General features: G+C 46.3%; 1 protein-coding gene across 1 annotated transcript in view; it reads left to right on the top strand.

Moving 5' to 3' along the window:
- Positions 1 to 10,492, top strand: part of SMOC1 (SPARC related modular calcium binding 1) — a 129,833-nt gene extending 119,341 nt beyond the window's left edge. Inside the window, exons 11-12 of the mRNA XM_086613612.1 lie at positions 2,814 to 3,061; positions 10,404 to 10,492. Coding sequence (XP_086469738.1) covers positions 2,814 to 3,061; positions 10,404 to 10,492 — 337 coding nt within the window. The remainder of the gene's footprint in view (positions 1 to 2,813; positions 3,062 to 10,403) is intronic.
- The last annotated feature ends 14,480 nt before the right edge of the window (positions 10,493 to 24,972 follow it).

The raw sequence follows: 24,972 nt of genomic DNA, 5'->3' as shown, positions 1-24,972 counted from the left end.
GCCGTCAAAGTCAAGGTAGTTAGATACAGTGTTGTAACCTCAGCCTCCTTTAGTGTATCATGTAATTTCCTGAGCCAGGGAGATACAGCTGCACTGAGAAGATGTGGATCCTGCCTGTGCTGGGATTCTGGATGATCATCAGAACGGGCAGGCAACCAGCTCAGGAACTGCAGTCCTGCTAAGCCAGCCAACAAGAAGTGGAAAAAAAACAGAAATGGCTGTGTCTTCCTTCTTCCTGCAATCATGGCAGTTAAACTAATTCCCTTTAACTCCATTAGCATGCTGCAGTTTTCAGCATGAGCTCTCAGCGTTTTTGTAATGGCAGAGATTGGTGTATCATCACCTCATGAGTCAATGTATTTGTATTAGCCTGTGAATTTCCCTGATTTTCTTCATGGAACTGCTGAAGAGAGTTATTGCCTCTCTTGGTAACTCATGAGAGCTCCTTCTTGGTGTGCCTCTGAAAAAGAGGCACTTTTAAGTCCTGCTTCTGAGCGTCTCTTTGGCAGATAGAGAAAAGCTCACGTTCCCGTCTGTTGTCTTTCTGCTGTTGGTTCCAAGATTCTCTGCTATTTTCTCCGTTTCTGTCTCTCCAGTTGTGGGCCTTCGGGAAACAAAGGGTAGGCCAAGGTGTGGATGAGGGGAATCTCGCATGCGAAAGCTGAGGTTTTATTCCTCTGTCTCATCAAAAGCAAAATATTGTCCCTTGCAATACAGAACTTCCCTGTGGCTGTTGGAAACATGCTAGTCTTCAAATGATAGCCAGCTCAATTCCAAAAGGGAGAGAGGCCAATGACTGTGTTCATAAATGTCATAAAAACAAGCCACAGGATGTGTTTTTATTCTCTCCTGTCATCATGGTCTTCGCATACAGTTTCAAGGCTCTGAAAAATCTGGGCACTCCCTTAGCTTCCTGGGGAGATTTTTGCAATTTCTGCTTGCCCATAAGTGGCTCCAGGGCCTTGCCTTGTATTTTAGCTCCCAAAACTAAGCCAGACTTATTCCCAACCTCCTCTTCCTCCCCCATAGTGTTTATCCCACTGTAACTTGACCAGATGCTATGACTGAATGCCAGGCTGCTTCTCAGCTAAGAATTAAATGATGAAGGGGATAGTTTCAAGTAAAACCTTGGGAAAAATGTTGTGCAGTTTATTTGCGTCTTCCTACTGTGTGTGTTTACTTATTGCAAGGATCCTGATGTCTCTGGATAGGGGCTACCTTTCTAAATTGTATCCTCATTTGTAAAAGCTATCAGAGAAGGTTAACGAGGATCTCTGTTTTCTACCTAAGGTCCAATGCTTATTTTCCATGTGTTGCAGACTCACCTTTACTAGTGATTTAAATTACCATGGCGGTAGGCTTGGGTTTTTATTTTTCAGGCTCTGTAGCTGTGTTTGAGGCAAAACAGGTCACACTAGAAGGTCAAAAGAATTTTCTCCCTTCCAGTTCACAACAAATAGATTTTCAGTGACTGTTTAAATAGATATCCTACCAGTTTCTGAAACAAGGTCGGTGATAGTCTTAAAGCGCATTTTATAAGGTATCTGGGTTCATAGTTCTCCATCAGCTAGAAGACCCCATGCTCACAGAAGAAGCCGGCTACCTGCAGCATGCAACTGTCCCTCTCATCTTGCTGGAGAAGGTATTTAGGCAGCAGCTGGAGATGTCTCCTGGAATAAGTCAAAGCAATCAGTGCCAGTGTAGCATGTCTGACTACCTATCCGCTAATTTCTATGCACTAAAATGCTTTATTCTTGGGAGGAAAAAGGCTCAAGCCTCAGCATCATTTCAGCCTCATGTCGGCTTTGTCTTTTGGCATGCTTATCACATGGAGAAAAGATGGACTAGCTTAATGCAATTTTTAAAGAATTCTTCTTTAGAAAGTGTTTCTTCCCAAGTTTCAGTATCACTGAGGAATAACCCCTTTCCCACTGCTGCTGCAGAGCACCAGACACCACTTAAATGGTATGACATAACAGTGCCTGTTCAGCGATGGCTTGACATTGAACAGCAGCGTTCTCCATTCCTGCATCTTCAGCTGTTGCTTTTCCTCCTCCTCTTCTCCTCCCTGATACTGTTTGTTGTTGTCCACACAAAGAAAATGTGAGCCAAATAACATCAAACTTGTAGTACCACAATGAGTAAGAAATGAAGCAAACTGAATTTGCCAGTTCCGTAGTATTGCTTTTAACAGGTTTGTGGTGCTTGTCTGCTGTGGAATTCTTGTGTATAAATCAACCCTGTGAAAAACATTAAATATGCTGAAAATACAGCATAGGAGTTCAGATCATATAAATAGATACAGCAAGAACGTTGTATCTTGCCAAGGACGTTTTCAAATGACGAATGTGTCTTGCATTGAATGAATTTGTTCCTTTCTGAAATCTGGATGTTGCTATCACAGAAACTACCATTACAGCTGACACTCACAGCTCTCCTGCTGGTAACTTGTATGGGAGCCCAAGGGTCAAAATGATCATGGAGATTGCCTCTTGCCCTCTAAAGGGGATCCTTCTGGGAATAGGCAGAGTTTCAGCAACTGGTGTGAGGAGAACCAGAGCTACTGAGGGTATCATTCTCCAAGAATCTCTTGGCACCACTTGTTAATGCTAAAGGACATTTTCAGAAAAAGTTCATCTCTTTTGAGAGGGCCCAGCTAAAAGGAGAAGATTGTAAGACCTGCATATTTTGCCTGCTTTAAATATGATGTAGTGCTTGTCTGACTCGTTGAGCAGCTCTGGCTTCTCAGCATGTGCTTGACAGTGTTGGTGAGAGCACCCACTTATCAGGGGCCTGTGCTTCCTCTGTTCCAGATTCTCTGAGCCAGACCCCAGCCACACACTTGAGGAGCGAGTGGTACACTGGTACTTCAGCCAGCTGGACAACAACAGCAGCAATGACATCAACAAGCGGGAGCTGAAGCCTTTCAAGCGTTATGTAAAGAAGAAAGCCAAGCCCAAGAAATGTGCCCGACGTTTCACTGACTACTGTGACCTCAACAAGGATAAGTCAATATCGCTTCAGGAGCTGAAAGGGTGCTTGGGAGTCAGCAAGGAAGGAGGTGAGTGCCTTTCCTTCCCCACTGCATAAGAATAAAAGACTGACATGCAGTTACAGCAGACTCAGGAATCCATGGAGTTATAGCAAACTCAGGAATCAGTTTTCTCCCAGGTGATTCAAAAGTGCTACAGTTTGTGTGAGAAAATGACTGGGATTAATACCTTGCCATGCAAATGTAGTTCGTTATTTGTGTTATGCCTCTGTCTTACATCCCTTATTATGGACCTTTGTGCTAAGCACTATGCAGAAACAAGGCAAAAAGATGAGCCTTGCCCAGAACCCTGCTTATACTGTAGAAGTCCTTGGAAACTGTTGTTCAGATCTGGCTCCCTTCTGGGTAATACACTGCTAACAATATTCTGTTGTCTCAACCATGTAGGTTGGATGATGTATGAGCCAGCAAAGACCCAGTCCTTCTCCAAAGTCCCTGTTGACTAACAGAAATAATATTTATTTTCATTGCTAAATCCAGCATGCAGGGAAGTGGATGATGCAGAAAGCAAGCACAGGGCTGTACCGTTGCCCTTTTTCAGAGTTATAATGCACTTTAAGACTGGGGGAGAAATAGGCCATATGAATAACGTATTTTCCTTTTTGTTTGGTGTCTGAGCAACCAATTCACCCTCCTTCCTTTTCGTCCTCTTTCATCTTCACCTCATCTTCTGTTGGGATCTGGACCAAATTGGTATTTTTGGAAATTTTATGAATTGAAACTGTTCAACCCAAATTCAGTAATTATCAGTCACTCTTGATTGTGGGCAGACTTGCTTGGAAGGAGAAGGCAAACAGGGAGATTCCAGGGGACTGATTTCCTGTGCAGGTGTTCTGGCTGTGTGGACAGCTCTTGTTATAACCATGATGCCAGCTGGGAAGGGTGGGTAGCTTGCTTTCTCTGGGCTTAAGCTTTTCCTAGTTTCTTTCCTCAGGTTTAGCACAAGTGGGAAGGGAATTGATGCATTTGGGTGTTGGGAAGTTGCCTTTTCTAGGTGCTTTGCAAACACTGTAGTTATTATGATAAGCTTATTGCATTTCTCATCAGCTGTGAGAACGATTCAGCTTCCCTAGCTCAGTGAAGTTTTTTTCTTAGTCATCAGTACCTTACTGACGAATGACATACCAAAATAGCAACCCTGTTCCTTATTTTTATTACCTGCCCAATAAGATGAGTGTGCCAAATGAGTTTTATTGCTATTTGGCCTGGAACAAGACTCTCTGGAATCTGCTGCTTTGGCCAACTGACTGTTCAAAATTTAGTTTATGGGAGGAGGAGGGAGAAAGAACAGGAGAGAAGGAAGAAAATGTGAATCTTTGAGCCCATGTGAAGGGGAAAGCAAGCAGTGAGACATTGTTGTGAGTGCCTGATTGCCCTATTTGCTGTGAACACAGGCTCAACCTTTCATGGTTTCTTCTGTTGTATGAGGACAGGATTGTATGCAAAAAGGGGCTCTGACCTTGTTTTATCATACAGCTCCACATACCTACTAAAGGCCTGATAGGCCTTGATGATCAAAGATAAATGGATAAGTTATATAGAAGGAGGACGAAATTGGGCTAAAGGATGGTGAGGGCTAAAAAGCAGTAGAGGGGGCAGTGCAGGGAGCAGGAACTAACATGTAGGAAAGAACTGAGGGAGAGTACTCTAGAGGTGCAGTAAGCAAGTTTGTGATGGATCTTTTTTAAGAAGTCATGAATTAGTGAGGTGGTAGATGATGTGTTTTCTCTGCTTTCTATTCACAAGAACTTGCTGGAAAGGTTTTTCTGGTCTGGATTGGATGAGGAAGGGTTGGAGGGAGGCAAGGAAAGTCATCATTTCCCCTTGATATACTTCATTGCAAATGAACTTGCCTCAGCTGTTGCAAATCCTGGTTGGGTATTCAGCATCATAAGGACTAAAATGAAGTGGGTCATCATTCCAGGTGAGTGTGCCTCCTGCTAGGCAAACTGAACACTTGTAATGATTTTGAAAATAAAAACTTAATCAAATTTTTAGGGTTTGGTATGCTAAGGAAAACAAATGTTAAAGCTTCTGCAGCTTTGTCAGTGTTTTGCTTTTGGGTTTTTTTTTGTGGCCAGTTCTATCCAGACATGAAAATGTGTTGCTTGAAGGAAGCACAGGACATAGATAAATCAGCACTGTTAAATGCCTCTTGGACACTAAATAGTCTAAAGAAATAAGATTTATGTGCAAGGATTCAGCTGAGATATTCATAAGGACAAACCCAACTCTGAGCTCTGTCCAGCTTAGGATCAAATCTGTCTGAGATGCATAGTACTGTCTGTCTTCCCCTCCTCAGCAGGTTCTTGATGCCTGTGGTAACCCAATATGTGGATTCTGCCAGCCAGTGGTTCTTCAGTGAGGAAAATAGCTGTCCAGTCCACCAGCAACCCTTCCATCCTTATGATGACCCAGAAGATTGCTGGGAAATCTACTAGGTCTGGTCGTCACTTTGCACAGCTTGTGCCCCTCTGCTTTAACCAGATGTGTTTCTGTCAAGGGCAACTCAGATGGAAAAATGCCATTCCTGGATCTCGGAATGGAGTAGCCACAAAGAGTCAGCCTTTGAGGGTCTGCGGAAGCCTGCAAATGGCTTCTTAAACTGGGGCAGAACAGGCAGAGAGTGCTTACAGCCCAGAGTATGCCAGAAAGAGTCTTTGCCATCATTTGATCTAGGATTGTCTGTTTGAGGAATTGTGGAAGGAAAACACTGATTTACAGCCTGTTAGAAGTTAGCATTCATCAGTGCAGTCTGTACAGCCTGAGTAAAGGGGGGAGCTGTCTGTGATCAAATAAATTTAGCTCTATGCATTAGTCAAAAGGCAGGGTCCTTGAGAGGAGATAAGCATGGACTGTAAGGCTTTGCTGGAAAGTTACTGCACCCAAGATTAATTGGAGTCCAGTGATCTCAAGAGAGGAGGACTGTAGGTCTGAGCAAGGCTTGTACTAGTTGTGCTGGCTGCAAAATGCTGGAGTTGAGTTTTACCTCTATATTCTTCCAAATTCAGAAGACAAAGTCAGCATTTTGTGCATGCCCAAAGAGGAGCTAAGGGATTAAGCAGCAAAATGTCCCTCTGCCAGCTGACGGGAAGTTACCTTCTGCCAGTTCAGATCCCGTGATTGCTTTGCCATCCAAGAGCTTGTCAGATGGTAGGTGTTGAGCACACTTCACAGACCGTGAGGACTTCTGAGGTGGAACCCAGCCACTGTTTGTGCCAGCAGCCGGCTACCAAGAGCACAGTCCAGAAACAGGATCAAAATGTCTTAATTAAAAAGGGGGGGGGGGGGGGGGGGGGGGGGGGGGGGGGGGGGGGGGGGGGGCGGGGAGGGGGTGTGTGTAATTAAACAGCATGTCACTTTCTACTAGAGTTGAACAAATACTATAGAAAGAAGGAAAAACAATCATAGAATAGTTTGGGTTGGAAGGGACCTTTAAAGGTCATCTAGTCCAACTCTCCTGCAATGAGCAGGGACATCAACAGGATCAGGTTGCTCAGAGCCCTGTCCAACCTGGCCTTGAATGTTTCCAGGGATGGGGCATTTACCACCTCTCTGGGCAACTTGTTCCAGTGTTTTACCACCCTCATTATAAAAAATTGTTTCCTTAGATCTAATCTAAATCTACCCTTTTTGAGTTTAAAACTATTATCCCTTGTCCCTGTTGCAACAGGCCCTACCAAAAAGTCTATCCCATCTTTCTTATAGGCCCCTTTAAGTATTGAAAGGCTGCAATAAGGTCTCGCCAGAGCCTTCTCTTCTCCAGGCTGAACCACCCCAACTCTCTCAGCCTTTCTTCATAGGAGAGGTGCTTCAGCCCTTGCATCATCTTCATGGCCCTCCTCTGGACCCGCTCCAACAGCTCTGTGTCCTTCTTGTGTTGGAGACCCCAGATCTGAATGCAGTATTCCAGGTGGGGTCTCACGAGAGCAGAGTAGAGGGGCAGAAATTATCTCCCTTGACCTGCTGACCACGCTTCTTTTGATGGAGCTCAGGATAGGATTGGCTTTCTGGGCTGCAAGAGCATATTGCTGGCTCATGTCCAGCTTTTCATACACCAGTACCCCCAAGTCCTTCTCCTCAGGGCTGCTCTCAATCCCTCCATCCCCCAGCCTGTATTGGTTCACATGGGCCCACTTCTCAAGCTTGTCTGGGTCCCTCTGCATGGCATCCTGTCACTCAGATGTGTCAACCACACCACTCAGCTTGGTATTGTCTGCAAAATTGCCAAGGGTGCATTTGGTCCCACTGTCCATGTCATTGATGAAGAAATGAAACAGTACTGGTCCCAGTGCAGACCCCTGAGGGACACCACTCGTTGCTGATCTCCATCTGGACATTGAGCTGTTGACTACTACTCTCTGGATGTGACCATCCAACCAATTTCTTATCCACTGAACAGTCCATCCATCAAATCCATCTCTCTCCCATTTAGAGAGAAGGACTTTGTGGGGGACTGTGTCTAGAAGTCAAGAGAACATCCATAGCTCCTTCTTTGTCCACTGATGTAGTTTCTCCATCATAGAAGGCCACTGGGTTGGTGAAGCCATGCTGGCTGCGTTGAACCACTTTCCTGTGCTAAGGCACATGGAGTATAGCTTTAGGAGGATCTGTTCCATGATCTTCCCAGGCACAGAGGTGAGGCTGATGAGTCAGCAGTTCCTAGGGTCCTCCTTTCTACCCTTTTTAAAAATGGGTGCAATGTTTCCCTTTTCTAGTCACCAGGAACTTCACCTGACTACCATAACTTTTCAAATATTATGGAGAGTGGCTTGGCTACTACATCAGCCAATTCCCTCAGGACTCTGGGATGCAACTGATCAGGTCCCATAGACTTACATATGTTCAGGTTCCTCAGGTGGTCACAAACCTGATCTCTTACAACGGGAGAGACTTTGCTCCCCCAGTCCCTATCTTGCGGTCCATTCACTTCAGAGGTGTGGGAAGGGAGGTTGTTAGTGAATGGACAATCTAAACAGCTGATTTAATTCGGTGATGTTTGGGACACTTATTGGTATCCACAGAAGTGACTGATTCTCTGTGTGCTCCGGAGGCTTCTGGGAATGAGGATGCTCTATATCACTGCTAATGATGGTAGAAAGCTGGTGACAGTCTGAGAGGCTATGAGAAAACGGTCACCAGGTAATGACTGATAATAAAAGATAATAAAATTCAGAGTACATCTAATTGCAATTAGATTAGAATGTAAACAAGCCACACTGGTTCAGTGCTCGGTTTTGCCTTGTTTGGATATCCCCCTTTGGAGCTCAGTAGGGGTGCTGAAGTTTGTCGTCTTTAGGAAAGTTACTGATGGTCAGTATGAATCAGGGCATCAGTACTGTGGTGAGGACACAAGATACGGCTTGTAGTAGCATGTTCCACCTCCCCATCAAAGGTGAGAGCTTTGTTCGGTAAGTCTGAGGAATCATTTCTGCCTACAAAAGCTTTCAGGTTTTCCTTGGGGTTTTTCCTTTTGAAAGACACTTGGCTTAATCCAGTGTGGCTAGAATTGTTATCCAAAATAGCGTGCTTGTGAGGCTGAGCAAATACTCTGCATTATGAAACTTACTGAATGGTGGGATGTTACCCTATAGTACTCAAGGGCTTCCCAGGTATGTGTTAGTAACCCACTGCCACCATCTGCCATATTCCTCCCTCTCTTTCATGTCAGCTTTCTGCCGGGCGCAGGGCTGTTGGGCAGGTTTTGTCTTCTGTAGGCGCAGGTGGCTGCCCCGTGTTCCCACCGGAGGCAGTACCCTCTGCCTTCCGAGTGGCAGGTGATGAGCGCCAGGGTAGTTTCCCAGCACGGATGTGCTGTACCCACGGCGAGCCCAGCGCCCTGCCGGCCTGCCCCGCCTGGAGCACCCCTCCCGTTCCGGGGGTGCTCCCTGCCTTTTCCATCAACTCGCCTGGAGCTCCCCGCCCCTGTCTGAAGACAAGCGGGTCTCATTCACAGCAATGCACAGCGGTCTTCGCTGCAAAAGGTGGCGTTTTCGGTCAACTTCTCGCTTACCCAGGCAGCCGGCCGGGGCCGCGCCTCCGCGGCTCGGCAGCGCCCTCCAGGGGCGCGGCCCCGGGGCGGCCCGGCCTCCGCGGCTCGTAAAGGCCCTGGGGTTTATTGCCAGCCCCCCGGCAGAGTCCCAATTAGCTCCGGAGGAATCTACCTCTCGGCAGCAGAGCTCTGCTTTTTACACACGGGCGCAGAAATTAGTGAACAGCAGCAGTTCCTCTGATCTCGCCGGAGCAGATGGCCAATACGACGCTGGTGTTGGGGGGGGCTTGAAATAACTTAGCATGTTTATACAGTTTCTCTTATTAATGATCTCTAAAGCCAAAGGTTGTGCTTTCTGACCTGTTTCAAACTCAGCCACTGCCACCTTTCTTTCCTTCTCTCTTTTCCTTTCCAGTGGTTCTGCTTCTGTCCTGCAGCCTGGCCTGGCATCCCCAGCCTCACCCCTGCTCTCTGAGCTTCTGCTTATCTTGCTCCTACACAAAGCTGAGTTTGCTTTAGCTTCGAGTGTGCAGAGCACTTGATGTGCAAAGCAAGCTGTGCAATCAGGTCAGATGCACACACAGAGCAAAGATAAGTCTTAGGCTGGACCAGAGTAGAGGGTGGCAGCAGGCTTACTGCTTCTGCCTGGGAGCAGGAGTTCCCATTTCTAGCTACTCCCTCATCTAAAAGCAGACCAAGCAGCTGGCAGGAAATGTAACATGCTTTCGAGAGCTCCTGTAACCCCTGAGCTGTCGGTACCCAGTGTATGGTAGGAACAGGTTTATTGTTCAGTTGAGAGCCCTTGTCATGAGCTCCACCTGGTGTAGGGTGCCTGTGCCTGTATCTCATGAAGCAGCCACAGCTCTGCAGTCTGTCCCTGCCCTTCTGCCATGTATGAGTTCAGTTCTTTGATTTTAGGCACCTGTTTGATTGTTTGATCCAAGCTAAAGATTTAGTAAACTTGGGCTAGCTGTTTTGCCTACATCTTCACTTCACTGCCCCCTCTCTACGTGATGTTATTTTGCTTGCTCTTAGCAAAAACTGTTTCAATGACACTGCTTTCATCCTTCCTTTCTTCTTCCTCCTCCTTCCACAATTTAGTTTAACCTTGTAATTGTTGCTTCTTGCCCTCTGGATTTCATAACATTCAGATACTACACCACCAGGTATTTAACATCTGTCATTTCAAGCACATTAGTCTGACTCTTGCATGTGAATCTTAAGGAGTGCTGGCAGGACTTGCTGTGTGCACGCTCAGAGGAGCTCCTTTGAACCTGCCCTCTGGCAGCAGACAGTGGGGATGCTCCTTTGTCATGCCATGGCATTTATTATCTTTAACACAGTTCTTGGATTTTACAGGTAGCCTGAGCAGTTTCCCCAATGGAAAAAGACAAGGCATTAACCCTTTCAGTGAGTATCTTGTCAATATGTTTCCCTTTTACTTGTGATAACCATGTGTCCCAAAATTCATTCTCCCCTGCTCTCCTGTGTTCACAAATATCAATTTAGAAACAGCTGGAAACCAAAGTTGTTCATAAGAGATGCAAATATGATAACATGCAGCTCAGCTGCATCATCTCAAAGTCTGGCACTGTCTCTTCAACTGGGGCAGACAGTACATAGCTAAGCAATTAGAATAGGATACAACAGCAATGGGATGAACACTCTCTTACCCTATTCTTCCACCTTCTAGTAAGCAATGAATTAGGTGATTCATTGTGTTTACATTACACTACTCCATGGGCAAGTTCTCGTAAAGACTCTTCTCTGTCCCAGTGAAGGTCTGCTCTCCTCTATATTTTGAGGCAGTGAATCACACCCTTTCATCAGGCATGAAGAACTACTTGCGTTTGTTTTGCTTTTAGTCCTGCTGCCTCATGTTTTCATTGGGTGCTTCTCATTTTGTATTGTTAGAAGCAGTGAGCGGTTTTCCCTTGCCTGTCTTTCTCCTGCCACTTGTTCTATAGCCCTCCAACCATGTGTCTAGTTAGATTCCTTTCTGTGTTGAAAAGACCTATGTATTTCCTTAATGACAGAAGTCTTCTCATACCTCTTGCTATCCCCCTTACCTTTCTGGCTACCTTATCTGGTCCTGATGAGACAGGCTGAACAGAGAACTGAAGATAAAAATCAGCTAAGCCTCGTACATTCATGCAGTAATTTTTCCTGGTGTGTCCTCCATTCTGAGCATGTGTTTGATTTTTTTTTTATTGTTGTTGTTTGCTGCTAAAAAATGAGTGGAGGCATTAAAAAAAAATTGCATAATGTGGCTTCTACCTATTTCCTAGTCACTCAGAGTGCTTAGTGTAGGACAGGTGATTTCCGCTCCCTGCTCGTGTGCTGTGTTGCATGTATAGATGTTGGAGTCAATCCTCTGGCTTTATGAGTTGGTCATTGAGCACTGTGAGTGCCTTTTGCAGAGCTGTGCAGTCAATTTCAAGTACAACTATCTAGAATAATTTTGCATTTGACAATATTCACCTCCCATGACAGGGCATGCTAATTAGCACTTAACTCCAGTGATGCCTGTCTGGTAGCCTTTCTCCTCTCCGAAAAACACACACATACTTCTCCCTTCTCTTCAGTGTGTTTTCACCTGTAATTAATCCACAGAGCTCTTTCTCTGATCCCGTAAGAGCATTGATTCTTTGAAAACCTTTAATGAGGGGCTTAATAAAAGCTTTCTGAAGAAAGGAGCGTGGGGGTGTGCCCATCCATCTGACTTGCTAAGCAACACCCTTGCACCGTCCACTGGGACACGGGTAGCTCAGCAAGTATGCTGTATCCGAGCTCCAAGTATGCTGTATCCCTGCTGCGGATTCAGTAGCTTGGTAGGCTTCAGAGTGCCTGGTGCAGGCAGGTCTCTGAGAGCCGTGGAGCTGGCAGACCGCTGCATTGTGCTGCTGCAGAGGCAGGGAGCAGTGGCTTGTCCTTGCCCTGCATGCCTGCCTCCTTCGAGGCCTGCTTGCCTGCTAGGAGAGGAGGCAGCTGGCTGCAGCTCACGGAGGAGATGGTGGCAGGGCAGCCTGGCGGCAGGGGGCTTCTGCATCAGCTGCGACAAGCAGAAGAGCAGGGGGAGAGATGTCAGACCAGTTGTTTCCCCAGACTGCATGCCTGTTTCGAAGGAGGGGGAGGGAGAGGAAAGTGGTGGTTTATGTTAAAAATACGTCAGTCCCCAGAGCTCCGTGTGACTCATGCAACGTTTTTTTCAGCAAGGCTGTCTCATTAGCCCCTGGTTGTTTTCAGCCTTGCAGCTTACTCTGGGATCTCAGCCTTCTGGGGCCATGGCTGCAGCAGAGCCTGTACTGTGTCTTTATCAGTCAAGTGCCCTTTTGCTTTTAATTTGCCTTTTTTCCTCACTTTTGCTGTTTCTGTTTTGTTTTATTTTCCTCCTTGCCCACCCCACCCTTTCAGTAGGTCGCCTGGTGTAGCAGCAGAAGATAAGAAAGGAAGGCAGGAGCTGACCCAAAGGAAAGATCCAGCGACAGACGGACAGACACCTTGCTGCTTGAGAGCAAGCTTGCAGCATCAGCAACATCCAATGTAGCAGAAGTGGCACCCAGAACATTTGCACTTTTTAATAGTTGGTTTGGGTTTGTTTTTAATTGCTTTTCAATGCCATTATCTAATACTTTGGAGAGTGGGGGAAGCAGGATCATGACTTTTTAAAATTGGAACAGCTACTGATGACATAAAAGTGAGTTCACTGGGACTCAAAAAAAGAGAATTTTATATACTGTATATAAATATATATGTAAATTGTACAGTTGTCTTGTACAGAGGTTGGTGTCACTGTTCTGTTCCTCCCTTTGCTTTTGAAGGCTGTTAGGGTTAGAGGGACACTTTGCATTTAATTGATTACAATAGTGCATTCATTTCTGTCACCAAGCCATCATCCAGTTGCAAACCTTAACATCCCCAAGCACAAAGGAGCAGGTATATCAGCATTACTTGTGCTTGCAGATGTGCACACAGTGCCAAATGCTTCTTGGGAGCAGCTGAACCCCTTCTTTTCTTAGTGTAAAGCCCTGTGCAACTCACAGGCAATTGGGCTTTTGAGAGAGCATAGATTTCACCTAACTCTTGGTTCACTGCAAAGCTGCTTAAAGTAGGGATAGAAAAGGATTGTACTAAGGACATACAAAAATGGTTTCTGCACCTGTTGCAAGTTGAGCAGAAATTAATTGCAAATGCATTACTGTCCTGCCTCAGAAGACATGATTAGCAAAGATGTGCCATGCCTCGGGAATCTTAACACTGTAGGAAGGATGTGGGAGCCGTAGGCCTAGTAGAGTAAGCAGAGTGAAGACTTGCATCTTCCTCTCTGACAAAGTGTTCATCTATATGTTGTATAACAATAAAAATATTGAGAAGCCTGCTAAAAACAGCATCAGCCTGCCTGTTGCTTAGCTGAAGAGCAAAGAATGTATTTGTCAGTGTAGAAAGACACAATCATGCTGCCGGTCCCCAAGAGTCTGGTTTATTTATGTTTCAACACTACAACTTGGGCCATGCTCACTGGTAAAGGACTGGCTGCAATGACTGTTCTTGTCTTTGGTGGCTGTGAATCCCAAGCTCCTCTCCCCACAGGGGTGTGCCTGCCTAGCTGAGAGTATCCACCTCACCTGATTCACTGTTACTGGTACCTCCAGTGTTACCACACTGAAGTGTCACATTACAGTAACAGTGAAGACTTGGAGTGAGGAGCCTGGTCTCTTGGAAGCCACAGGGGCTGTTTCAACTACCAGCAGTTTTTCCAGAGTTGTTTCTCTCATAATCTCAGATACAATTGTGAAATCGGTGATGGAGCGGACACCCCCGTATCAGCAATCCTAGATCTGGGAAGAGCGTGATGGGACACACGGTGTTTTGCTTTCTGTGTTTCCAACCACTGGCAGCACTTGCCCGTTGATAGGAATTGTTTTAAGCAGCCTTCCACCTCAGACCTGGCGATCCTTGTGCCACTTGTCTCTGGGCCAAGAACCTGTAGTCAGAGATGATGACATGCCATGCTAATATGAGATCAGCGTTGTGTTACTATAGAGACTGGGCTTGTCCCTTCAGGCTTTGTTGCTTTGGTAAAAGATGGTGCAACACAGCGTCTTCACTCTGTGGCATGTCATCATGATGATAGCACAAGATAAACACATCACAGCAGGAGCATCTGATGCAGTAAGTTAGTACCTTGTTGACAAAATGGGAAATTTAGAAAAAGAAAAACCAAGCAAAAAAATCTTTCTATAAATAACTGTTTAAGAGTAGTAATAACTCTTCTTCTGGGAAGTAGATTGGAGTTAATTAAAGCATTTGGCATGGTTGAAAACACCTCTAGTAATCTCTGAAGTATATATCACACCACCATAATACAAAGAGATTTTCTTTTTAGCAAGAGCAGATCCTGCTGCTGGATCGTCATGGTTTCTCACATACAATGTATGTGCTTTTTTGGCCTGCAAGCTCCCATCATCTTGATTTTTTTTCTTTTTAAATGCCCAGGGCACATTTTTTTTGTTGAAATGATTTGGTGTAGTGTATAGTTAGAAATGTCCCTGTTGGTCATTAATCCTATTGTAGGAATAAAGAATGAATTCAACTGCGTTAAAAAAAAAAAAAAAGACAAAAAACAACAGCACCTCTCCTTTTTTAATATGCTAGTTTTATGAATTAAAAGCTCTGGCTGTTGGTGGGGGTTTTTTGTTTGTTTGGTTTGGTTTTTTAATGTGTAGTTGCATCCAGCAAAAGCAGCCACTTGGATGCCTATAGGAGTTCTGTCAGCTAGCGAAGGGGGCAGGGCAATGCCCCACAAGATTGCAGGGAGAGTGCAGAGCTGCTAAAAGTCACTGCATCTTTTCTTCTGGAAATGTCAGTAAACCAGCCAGCCAATGTTCCTGCCTGTCACATAAATCCTTCTGCAGATCTCCTTTTTCTCATCCTTGTGTCCTTCCCTTCCAAAAGGCCTGCAGTCACATGTAGTTCAGAGTTAAAATTGGGTCACTTCTTCAAGGAAGCCAAACAAGTGGTGGCTGTTGATGTTTGCTTTGGTATTGGTGGGTATTCATGTTGCTATGCTAGAGCTGACTTTATGGATGGATTTGGGTCCAAGCATATTGTTTTCCCCTTTACTTTCTCAAGACAAGTCCAAGTCCCCGCATCCTGACTTGCTGGGTTTGCATGGGCCTTTGAGCAGCTTCTGGCAATGCTTGGATGTTGGCATGCAATACCCAACCAGCATGATTGTGTAATGTCCGGATAGAGGTTGGGTTACTTGTTCTGGGTTTGTGTGTTGGAAGATCATGCAGACTGTACAGGTCCTGATTTATATGGACCATCCTATCGGTTGTCCAAACAGTCTGAAGAAACATCAGAAGAGAGTAGTGCCTTAGCTCCTCTTTTCCCTTATTGCTTTTATTGCCAGATAACTGGCCAGTCCACCTGGCTGCCAGGCCAAACATGTCTTTATCTGGCAGTGGTATGCATGTTCTGCTCTGCCTTGCATCGGTAGCATCCTACTGAAGCTGGGGCATGGGAAGTGTCAGTTGTTGTGCCTGGAAGCAGACCCTGGGCATGTCTCTCCTCATCCTTCAAGTCCTCCTGCACTTCTCCAGCTCCACTTTGCATAACAGCTGAAAACAGCTGGGACAGAGAAGAGAACCAGGGCTCCATAGTCCTAGTCATCTGCTCTTCCTCACAGAAGTGAAAATCTTTCCTTTTTTGCTGATCCTCCAAGGACGTAGTGTGTTGGAGGAAACCACATTATGGTGGAATTCATCCATGTGAAGGCAGTGCTTTTCATGACCTGAGTTTATATTGAACTTACTCGGCCCCAGCACGTTTCTGCCTATGGTGTTGTTTGACTGAAAGGCATCTGTGTGATTTTTGGTTTTGTAATAAAATAGATAACTTTTGCTCTGGTGTCTTGTAGTGGTTTCTTGTTGTATCTTGATTTCCAGAACTTCCCTCTTCCATATAATGTTCTGTTACCTGTGTGGATGAGGGGGGCTTTCCTGCTCCCACTCATGTGTCAGTCTTTGTTTGGGATCTGAGGTGATGTTGGATGTTTCTCTTCTGTGTGTAAGCCTCCAGGTTGAATTGAAACATGCCCCAGAGTGCTTCTCTGCTGTTTGATGACAGTTGCCTGAATCTGCCCAGGCTGCTTTGAAAGACTGTGAGTGAAGCTTCAGCAGGAGAGTAGAGGTGACCACAGAAGGTGGGACCCACAGCCGAGTGGGATCTCATAGCACAGTCTCCCTAAACCAGGGATAGAAGACAGGCACTGCACCTCCCATCTCATCCCTGCTCACCTTGGGAGCCTTCATACTTCACTTTTGCAGGTCAGGCCTCACTACATATGAGCCTGAAATACTGTCTTTGAGGTGTTGCCCAAAAGCTTTTAATCCTCAGAGGTGACAAGTAGCAAGCTATGCTGGGAAGCTGCTGCTATTGTAAAACATGCTATTTCCTAGGCTACAGGGAGGTGCTATTCATGGAATGGTTTGGGTTGGAATGGACCCTTAAGATCATCTAGTTCCAGCCTCCCTGTTCATCAGACATTGCAACACCAGGTCCATGACAGAGGCCACATCCCCTTCCCAGCAAGCAGATATGATCAGTTTTCTCATCATTATCATTTCACTTGATCAAGTGTAAATCTCTTGCACTTAGTAAGGAGCCAACTCATTTATTGCACATCGAAGGAGAGGGAGTTGCAGTCCCAAAGTGAGGTTTTCTCCTTGTTCAGTAACCACAGGCTAGCTTGTTTGTAGATGGGCAGAGAAGGCATCTGCTAAGACTGTTGTCTTTAGATGCAAGTTCAGTGATGAAAGCAGAAAACGCAGGGATGAGTGATAGCTAGTGTGGATTTGTCAAGAACAAAATGGCAAACCAAGCTAATTTCCTTGTATTACCAGGGTAACAAGTTCTGAGGCTAAGGAAGAAGCAGTAATTGTAATATCTAGAGTTCTGCAAGACTTAATTAGAAATAGAAAAAGAATATTTTTTTTAAAAAGCAATTCTTTGGCCATGCTTCCTATTTCTGGAGTCAAACATAGGTACTGTGAGAGACCTTCACACTTCCCTGGTGGTGCAGTCATTCTGTAAGCAAGTCAAAAGAATTACACAGAGCTTGCTTCTGCCTCTGCTTCCAACAGTGATGTTGCCAGAAGACTTTTCCTCCTCCCCTGCCTCTTTCCCCTTTATCTTTGACATAACTAACAAATTCCACATGCAGAATGCTGACCTTCTGACTTCTCAGCAGCCAGCCCTTGCAAGCCATTTCAGGCAAAATAACTTGGCAACCCTCCAAAAGCTGATATTAAATTGGACAGCGGGATCTGCAGAGTAGTGCTCCTTAGTTTGGAAAAGACCTTGAAAACAAAATAGGTTAAGAAAACCACCACCTCAAGAACTAGGAGCATAACAGCAAGTATTTTCTGTGGAGTGTTCGCCAGAAAACCTGAAGCTGGCTGCTTTGGGAAATAACGGTGCTCTCTGCCATTCTGTATTGGGAGGTCTGCCTACTGATCTCAATGGCTGGTTTTGTTTTTGGAAGGTGCCTTGCCTGTGCGCACCAGGAGATGTCTAGCTTTCATTCAGGAAACACCACCAGCTCCGTGTTATGTGTTGCAACGCAAACCGATACCTCCATCTCCCATCTTCTGGCTCTCAGCACAGGCAGAGGAGCTATGACCTCACTGCCTACTTGGCCTCCGAGCATGCCCTTGAGGAGAAGGCACTGGTGATGGGTGGGTGAGTGGCTGCTCCTGCCTGAGCTAGACCTGCACTGTGCTGCAGGCAGCGGGGCTCATGATGGGTGATGAGAGAGGCAGGAGTTCGTGGCTCCCGGAGGCTGAGGTTGCCTCCTCTCTGGTGCCAGCAGAACAGCAGGCGGCCCAGCTCTCCTGCATGCAATACGCAAGTAGGTGTCCCTAGTTTGGAGCTCATAGTAGCTCCTCGGTAGAAGATCTGGGAGTCTGGAGTGCAGATGAATTCAGCTCACCTTACTAAAATAGACAAATTCAGTCCCAGTACAAAACAGATCCTTAATTCATTGTGCTTTGGCAGAACTGAGTGTGACCTTCATCGTCAGTTTGGTGAAATGAGTTCTTCTGTAGCATCTTAGTGCTGTGCTTCAAGCAATAAAAACTGCAGAGTTTGAATGTCCATTATAGAGGACAGCTCTGGCTTTGCATAGCACAGAGCACCGTCTCCCTCATTCCTGATTTTGGCTGAGACCACTCAAGTAATCCCTGCTGACTTCACCATGTCAGAAAAAAGTTGACGCAGCATTTGGCTGAAGAGATGGAGCTATTTCTGAAGTGACTTGGATGTTCTCACTATGAGCTGGCAGGTTGTAACACACAAAGCAGTATGAAGGTGGCTGATGTTGGATCTGCTCATCTGCAGCCCAACGTGAGCATGAATTTTTGCATCTCTTGATCTTTTATGATTGTTTCAGGTGTCCAGATGTTTGCCACAAGCTTTTTCTTCTCAAAATGCAGTTGAATACCAGACATTTGTAAAACAGTTAATGTAAAGTATTTAGACTCAAAAAAAAAAAAAAAAATCAAATATCAATGAATTCGGAAAACTGCTGGGCGGGCTCTGTAAAGAGATGCCCTAAACAGATCTGAGAACTGATAAAAGAGCTGGAGTCAAAGTCCCAATAGGAAACTATCCCACTGCAAGGGAGATGAAGTAGAGACCAATAAAGGGATCAAGAGCTCTTCAACATCCTAAAGCATAAAAAGGAAAAATGTGAAACATGGGATTGGTGTTGGAGCATGTGAGATTCCAGGGGACTTAAGGGCAGCACGGCAACATCACCTAACTAGAGCTGAAGAAAAAACCTAGGGAATTACAGACCTGGTGTCCTAATATCTCTTTGTGAAAACTTACGAGAGTGAGCTACGGACCAGTTGTTCTCTGATCCCCTAGATAGATTTGTAAATTTTTAAAAAATAAAAAGGCTGGAATAGATTTGTTGATATTTTGCTGAGGACAAATCATATCAAAGTAATTTGATTCCGTTCTTTGACAGGATAACTGGCCTCATGGCTAGGGGGATCAGCACTAGATGTGATATGTCTTGACTTTGGTAAGGCTTCTGGCACTGTCCCAGAAGATATTCTTGTAAGCGAGCTGAGGAAATGCAACCTATTTAGCCTCACAATACATGGAGCTCAGTGATAAAGTCAGAGCTTTCTGGGAAGATCTTTCCAGTGGCTGTCCAGGGTCGAGGTCTATTGAGGATTTTCATCAGCAGCTTTAGGAAATTGCTTTACTATAAAATTTCCTGGTGATACCCAACTAGGAGGGGCTGTGCGTACCTATGAAGGGCAGGACCAGAATGCTTGATAAATTGCAGAAATGGTCCAAGTCAACAGGATGAGTTTCAGCAGAGCAGCATGCGATGACCTGCTGTGAGGCAGCCGGCATGAATGCGCAAACACAAAGTGAGACCCAGCAGGCAGCAGTTCAGCAGAAACGGCTGCTCAGAAGCTGGTAGAGGAGAAAGTGGAGAACCTGAAGAGCTTTACAACGTACAGAATACTCTTATGACAAGAACAGTAATCAGTTGTTTTCCATGCCTTTGTGAATAAAGAAGGGCAAAAAATATTAGCAGAACCAAAAAAGCCCCACATTTGGGTTTGCTGTTATTTTTCTACCCAAGATGCTACTGAAGAAGAGAAGGTAATCAACTCTTCCGAGAGCTTTTTTGGGAGCTTATTGGACAACCTTGGTGTTGATGGAGGCATGGAGGCACCCTGTACAGTATGCCTTAGTGCCAAAGAGGTACCCAGGGGACCTTTGAGAGCCCTGTTGAAGCTTTTGTGTTGAGATTTTTTTTTCCTTACATCTTTTCCATATGTTCAACATGTACATAAATAATTCTCATAAAATGGGACCAGTGTTTCTGTAATGAAAGCTTATTTTCTGAGACAACAGAGACATCTTCCTGGGAACATATTTATAATTTCACATCCTACCCCCTCTCCCCAAAGAAAAAAAATAAATACATTGTTTGGATGGTTTATTTCTTTAATTCACCTAGATTTCATACCAGTTTCAAAGTACTTCCCAGACCTGTGTTGTTTTTTATTGCATTCTTCAAATCGGGCCAATTTCTGAGTGCCTGCCCAGCAATGAGTAGGAGGTAGGTCACAATTTTTCCTTTAGCTACAGCTCCCACTCAGCTTGCCACATACGTGGCAATAGCAGCAGTACTGTCTGGGACATTGGTGAATGCTCACATTTAGGTGTAGTAGGAACATCTGATGAGCTCATCAACCTCACATCATGCCTGCAGGCTCCTTGTCTAAACTCAAATTACCACCTGAGGCCAAGTGTGGGGAAGGGCTGGGTTTCCCAGCTGGATGTGGAGAGGGGCCAAGGGTTTCTGCTGCTGGCATCAGAGGCAAGAACGAGCTACCTCCCCCCGCTGCCGTCTGCTGGGGTGCCCCATGGGCCTGGGGTGCTGGTCTCTCTCCAGGACCGCAGGCTGCCGGGGAAAGCACAGAATCCCCTGGGTGAAGGGAAGGCAGATGTGTACGTGCGTGGGGTGGGTAAACCTACTCATGGTGTTAATTATCTAGATATTTTAAATAGCTCATTTAAATACTGAGGGGTCCTTAATCTCTTCCGCCTATGGAGGCAAGTTGGGAGCCCTGTCTTCTCTGCTGGGCGCTGAACAGCACTGGCACACATAGCTCCATTATTAGCAAGCAGACTGCTGCTGGCACATGCACACAGATGACAACGGTCATTAAAAACATTTTTTTGTCCATATAACACTGTAAAGGTTATTCTTGGTGACAAGTGCTTTTAAGCTTGTGGCCAGGGCTCAGCAACTGCTGCTCTCATTCGCACAGGCTGGCTCCTACACTAAGGTCAAGGCTGCGACCACTCCCTGGCAGAATTAACCTAAAAAAGCTTGTTTCCCCAGGAAAAAAAAATATGTAAATTCTAGGTGAATGGTATAAGGAACGACCTGCCACCAGACAACATCAGAGCACGACCAAGAATGGGTTGAAATATCATGGCCTTGAATGGTGGCAAGTTCAAGTATGACTAGATCTCCTGGATACTGAATTAGATATAAGGAAGAAACTTTTACAAGGAGGGTGGTGAAACACTGGAACAGGTTGACCAGAGAAGCTGCGGATGCCCCATCCTTAGAACCATTCAAGGCCAGGTTGGATGACGCTTTGAGCAAGTGAATGGTGTGGATGGTGTCCCTGCCCATGGCAGGGGCTTTGGAACTAGATGATCTTTAAGGTCCTTTCAACCCAAATCATTCTGTGATACCCTTCTGTTACTATCTATATCTATCCTATCATGCTATCAAGAACTGGATGATGGTCATTCCTCGAAAGTCTTGTTACCAACCTTTTATCTCAACAGTGTCCAGATACAACAGTATTGTGTGTCCTCCAAAACGCTTTCCCAAATAAAAAAAGTGCTATGCTGGTGGAGACATGCAGGTAGGCATCGTCTCACCGCAGCAGTGGGCCAGGGTGTTTGAAGCCTGAGGTGGCACACGCAGCTGACGGGCTTTGCCTTGCAGCTGGCACTGTTCGATGAAGTCATGTTGCTGCTTTGGGATGGAGGGTGTTGATGGGGTCCTCCCATACCAGGGACAAGTAGTTTACAAAACAGTTCAGCAGCCCCAGCTGTGGAATCAAAGGAAACGTGCATCATAGAATACTTTTTGTGTTTAATTTGTGCTTGTCCAGAAGAGCCTTGATTGCACTAAAACAGTAATGGCCAAAAAGGCGACAAAGCCCATTCTGGGAGCTGCAGTGGCCTTCTCCGTGGCTTAAAACCTTTGCTCACTGGCTCAAAACCTTTGCTCACTGGCTCTAACATACACGTCATTCTCACTGTACCCTACTGCAGCCGATTCCTGATGCCTGCACGCTCCTGTTGCTCAGCACAACTTGCTCCACGATGGCTCCCTTCGGTCCCGCACCTAAGCCTCAGCACTTGTGGGGACTGGGATGCTTCTGCACAGTCGTGGCAGTGAGCCAGTCCCAAAGGGTCCCACCCCGTCCCGCCACCCCCCGCCTGCCCATCCCCAGTCTCCCCCCAGCCCCTTCCCTGCAGTCAAAGGCAATGGATCCTCTCATGGAGCTGGACCGGGAGCAGGACCATGTTCAATTCCAGGCCGGCTCCCACCAGGGCTACGGGCTGCACCAGCCGCCCTTTGCTGCAGGAAGGCGCATGGGGGTGATTCTGGCACAAGGCTCACTGCAAAGGGGATTTTGGGGGTCAGGGGCCCAAATACAAGCAGGAAGAGGAAGCCAGTGGCTATGCCGGGTGTGGAGGTGGCACAGTACAGGCCAAACCCGGGCACGATTCCTGGCCAGCCTGAGGGGGATGGGCAAGTGGTGCCTTTGTGCAAAACGAATTTTTTTACCCAAAGGCTGATTTTTGAGTGGCATCCATGCAGTGCAGCATCACCTGGATGACGAAACCTGTGGGATGATGGGGGTACCCCCATGGCAGAGGAGTGGGAAGGCAGCCAGGGGTACCCCTAGCCCTTAGACTGTGCCCCTGTGCCACGGTGGTTCTCAGGGACACAGCAGCTCCTCTGATCACCTCCGCTGTTCCCTCCTTCTCTCAGGGCACGTTATTTATCCTCAGCCACAGCAGCAATGGGCCTGTGGCGAGGAGCGGGGATGGAGGGGAGAGGGAGACGGAGAGGTACATGTGTGCAGCCCAGGGCAGCAGGGCTGCTGAGGGAAGCTGATGGCAGAAACAACGGGGAACAAGCAGTGACAACCGAAACACCAGCAAAACCTCCTCTCCGCCCGCTAGCTGGGAGCAAGCACCCTGGGGTCCTCCCAGCAGCTTCCAACTGGAGGGCCGGGGCGGAGGAGGGGGCAAACCAGCCCAAGCCGGTGCAGCCAAGTTCAGGCACCTGCCCAAAGTAAAACAGGAGCAAATAGATAGCTAGACCCAACATAAAACAAGCCTCAGCAAAAGAACTCAAAGGCACCAAACTTGCTTTTTTTCTTTTTTTAAGTTTGCATATTTTTTAATGAAGTAAAAAATTAAAAATAAAAGAAAGAAACACTCCACAGATGCTGTCGGCCTGGCGCAGATCACCCTGTGCATGGAGGGCACCCAGGTCCCCATGCAGTTGGCGCTCTGGGCAGCCAGTCCTCCCCCCGCGCCCCCTCCCCGAGGGCAGCTGAAGAAGGAAGCGGATGGAAAACGTGTGGTGGATACAGCACAAGCGACAGAAGAACAGCACGGCAGCTCGCCAGCCCGGGCTTCACCCAGGAGCGGGTGAGCCGGCACAGGTCAAATACGAGCTCAACAGACTTTGTATGTCCAAATTAAAACCAGCAATGACAACAACTCCTCCCTTGAGAGCTGCACTTCAAACCCTCACAGACAGCATCTGAGGGGCTTTTGTAATTTTTCTTTCAGTGTCACACGTGTGCTTTGGGGTCCCCAGCTGGCAGACAGTGGCAGCGGTAGCTAGTGGCACCAGCAGCTGGTCTTGGTGCTGTTGGCATGGCTGGAGGCCAGAGGGACCAGCGAGCTCGATGGGAGCCTTGGCCCCCTGGGTTTCTTGCCCGTCTTTTTCAGGCCTTTTCCCAAAGGCGTGGCAAAGGGATGGCATGGAGGCAGGAGACAGGATGCTTGTTGGCTTCAAATCCAACAGCTCTCACCCATGGTGGGCTCCCACCAGCAAAGCTCCTGCTGCTCCTCTGAGAAGAAGGATCATTCTTCTCTGCCTTATGTGTGTACACATTTATATAGAGATATAGATATCTGATAAACATTTTGTATGAAAATAAATACTTCATCTGCGTGTTAAGGACCATCATCACTCTTACCTAGTCACCTGCTATAATGTTACATCTCTTTTTTGTCCATGACAACCTTGTTGCCATTGCTTTTTTCCTAACCTGTGGCCACCTCCTCTCTGCCTCCTGGGGCAGCAGAAAGCACTGCAGCAGGCAGGGATGTACCTTTTGGCAGCCCCTCTTTCGCTCACCACCTCCCAAGGTTTGATTTATTACAGGGAACTTTATGAAAAAAAAATTTCCCTTTACAGCACTTGTTTCTTGATAGAAGAAATTATCTTCATCTTTAAAACACTTTTCGTACAAAGAGTAAGGTTTTAACATCCTCTTCCAGGGCTCTCAATTAAGAAATATGTTTCTAGATAGCACTGTTTATACAGATATATGTATAGTTTTTATTTATTTTTATTACCAACCCAACATTTCAATTTGCAGCCATTGATGTAATTCAAGACATACTCTCATGGTGGTTTGTGGGTTTTTTTCCTTAAAAAGTAATGCACTTCAAATGAAAAAGGATGCCTTTTTGTCTGTCTGGTGTTCCTAAAAGGTACTCAAGATGCTACAGGAGTCCTGATGTGGGTGGCAGTTTTTAAGCCCATACCTTTCAATGGCCTGAAGACCACCAGCGAGATGCGGGTGCTGTGAAAACAGGGGAAGCAAACGAGTGAAAGGGCAGCCACGCCACAGCTCGGGGTGGGACAGCGCTGGGAACACACGGGCACGCCATCTGGGTTCTCCTGAATTCATTTCCACCTCTGAGCAGGAGGACCATGCAGCAAACCCAACACCACCACCACCACTACTCACCCTAAGGAGCCAGCACTGCTTTCCCTGGCCCCCTCACTTCCCCCAGGGCAGGCTATTCCTTGGGCAGCCATTTATTTCTTTATGAGTTGTAAATTAACATAATTTTCTCTCCCTGCAGTACCACAAGCTCAAAGTTAATTATACAAAGAGAAATGCCATAGTCAAAATATACATGATAGATATTATATTAGAGGGTTGGGGGTTGATTTTTTTTTCCCCTTCTTTTTTTCTTAGCCCAGGCAGGTGATTGAGATGCTACATGCTCCAGCCTTTGTCACTGAATGTGTGTGTGTCTGTGTTTG

This window comes from Tauraco erythrolophus, chromosome 6, assembly GCF_009769465.1.
Source record: "Tauraco erythrolophus isolate bTauEry1 chromosome 6, bTauEry1.pri, whole genome shotgun sequence".
NCBI classification, from domain to species: Eukaryota; Metazoa; Chordata; class Aves; order Musophagiformes; family Musophagidae; genus Tauraco; species Tauraco erythrolophus.
The sequence above is the reverse complement of the archived record's forward strand: the minus strand, read 5'-3'. Positions and strand labels throughout refer to the sequence as shown.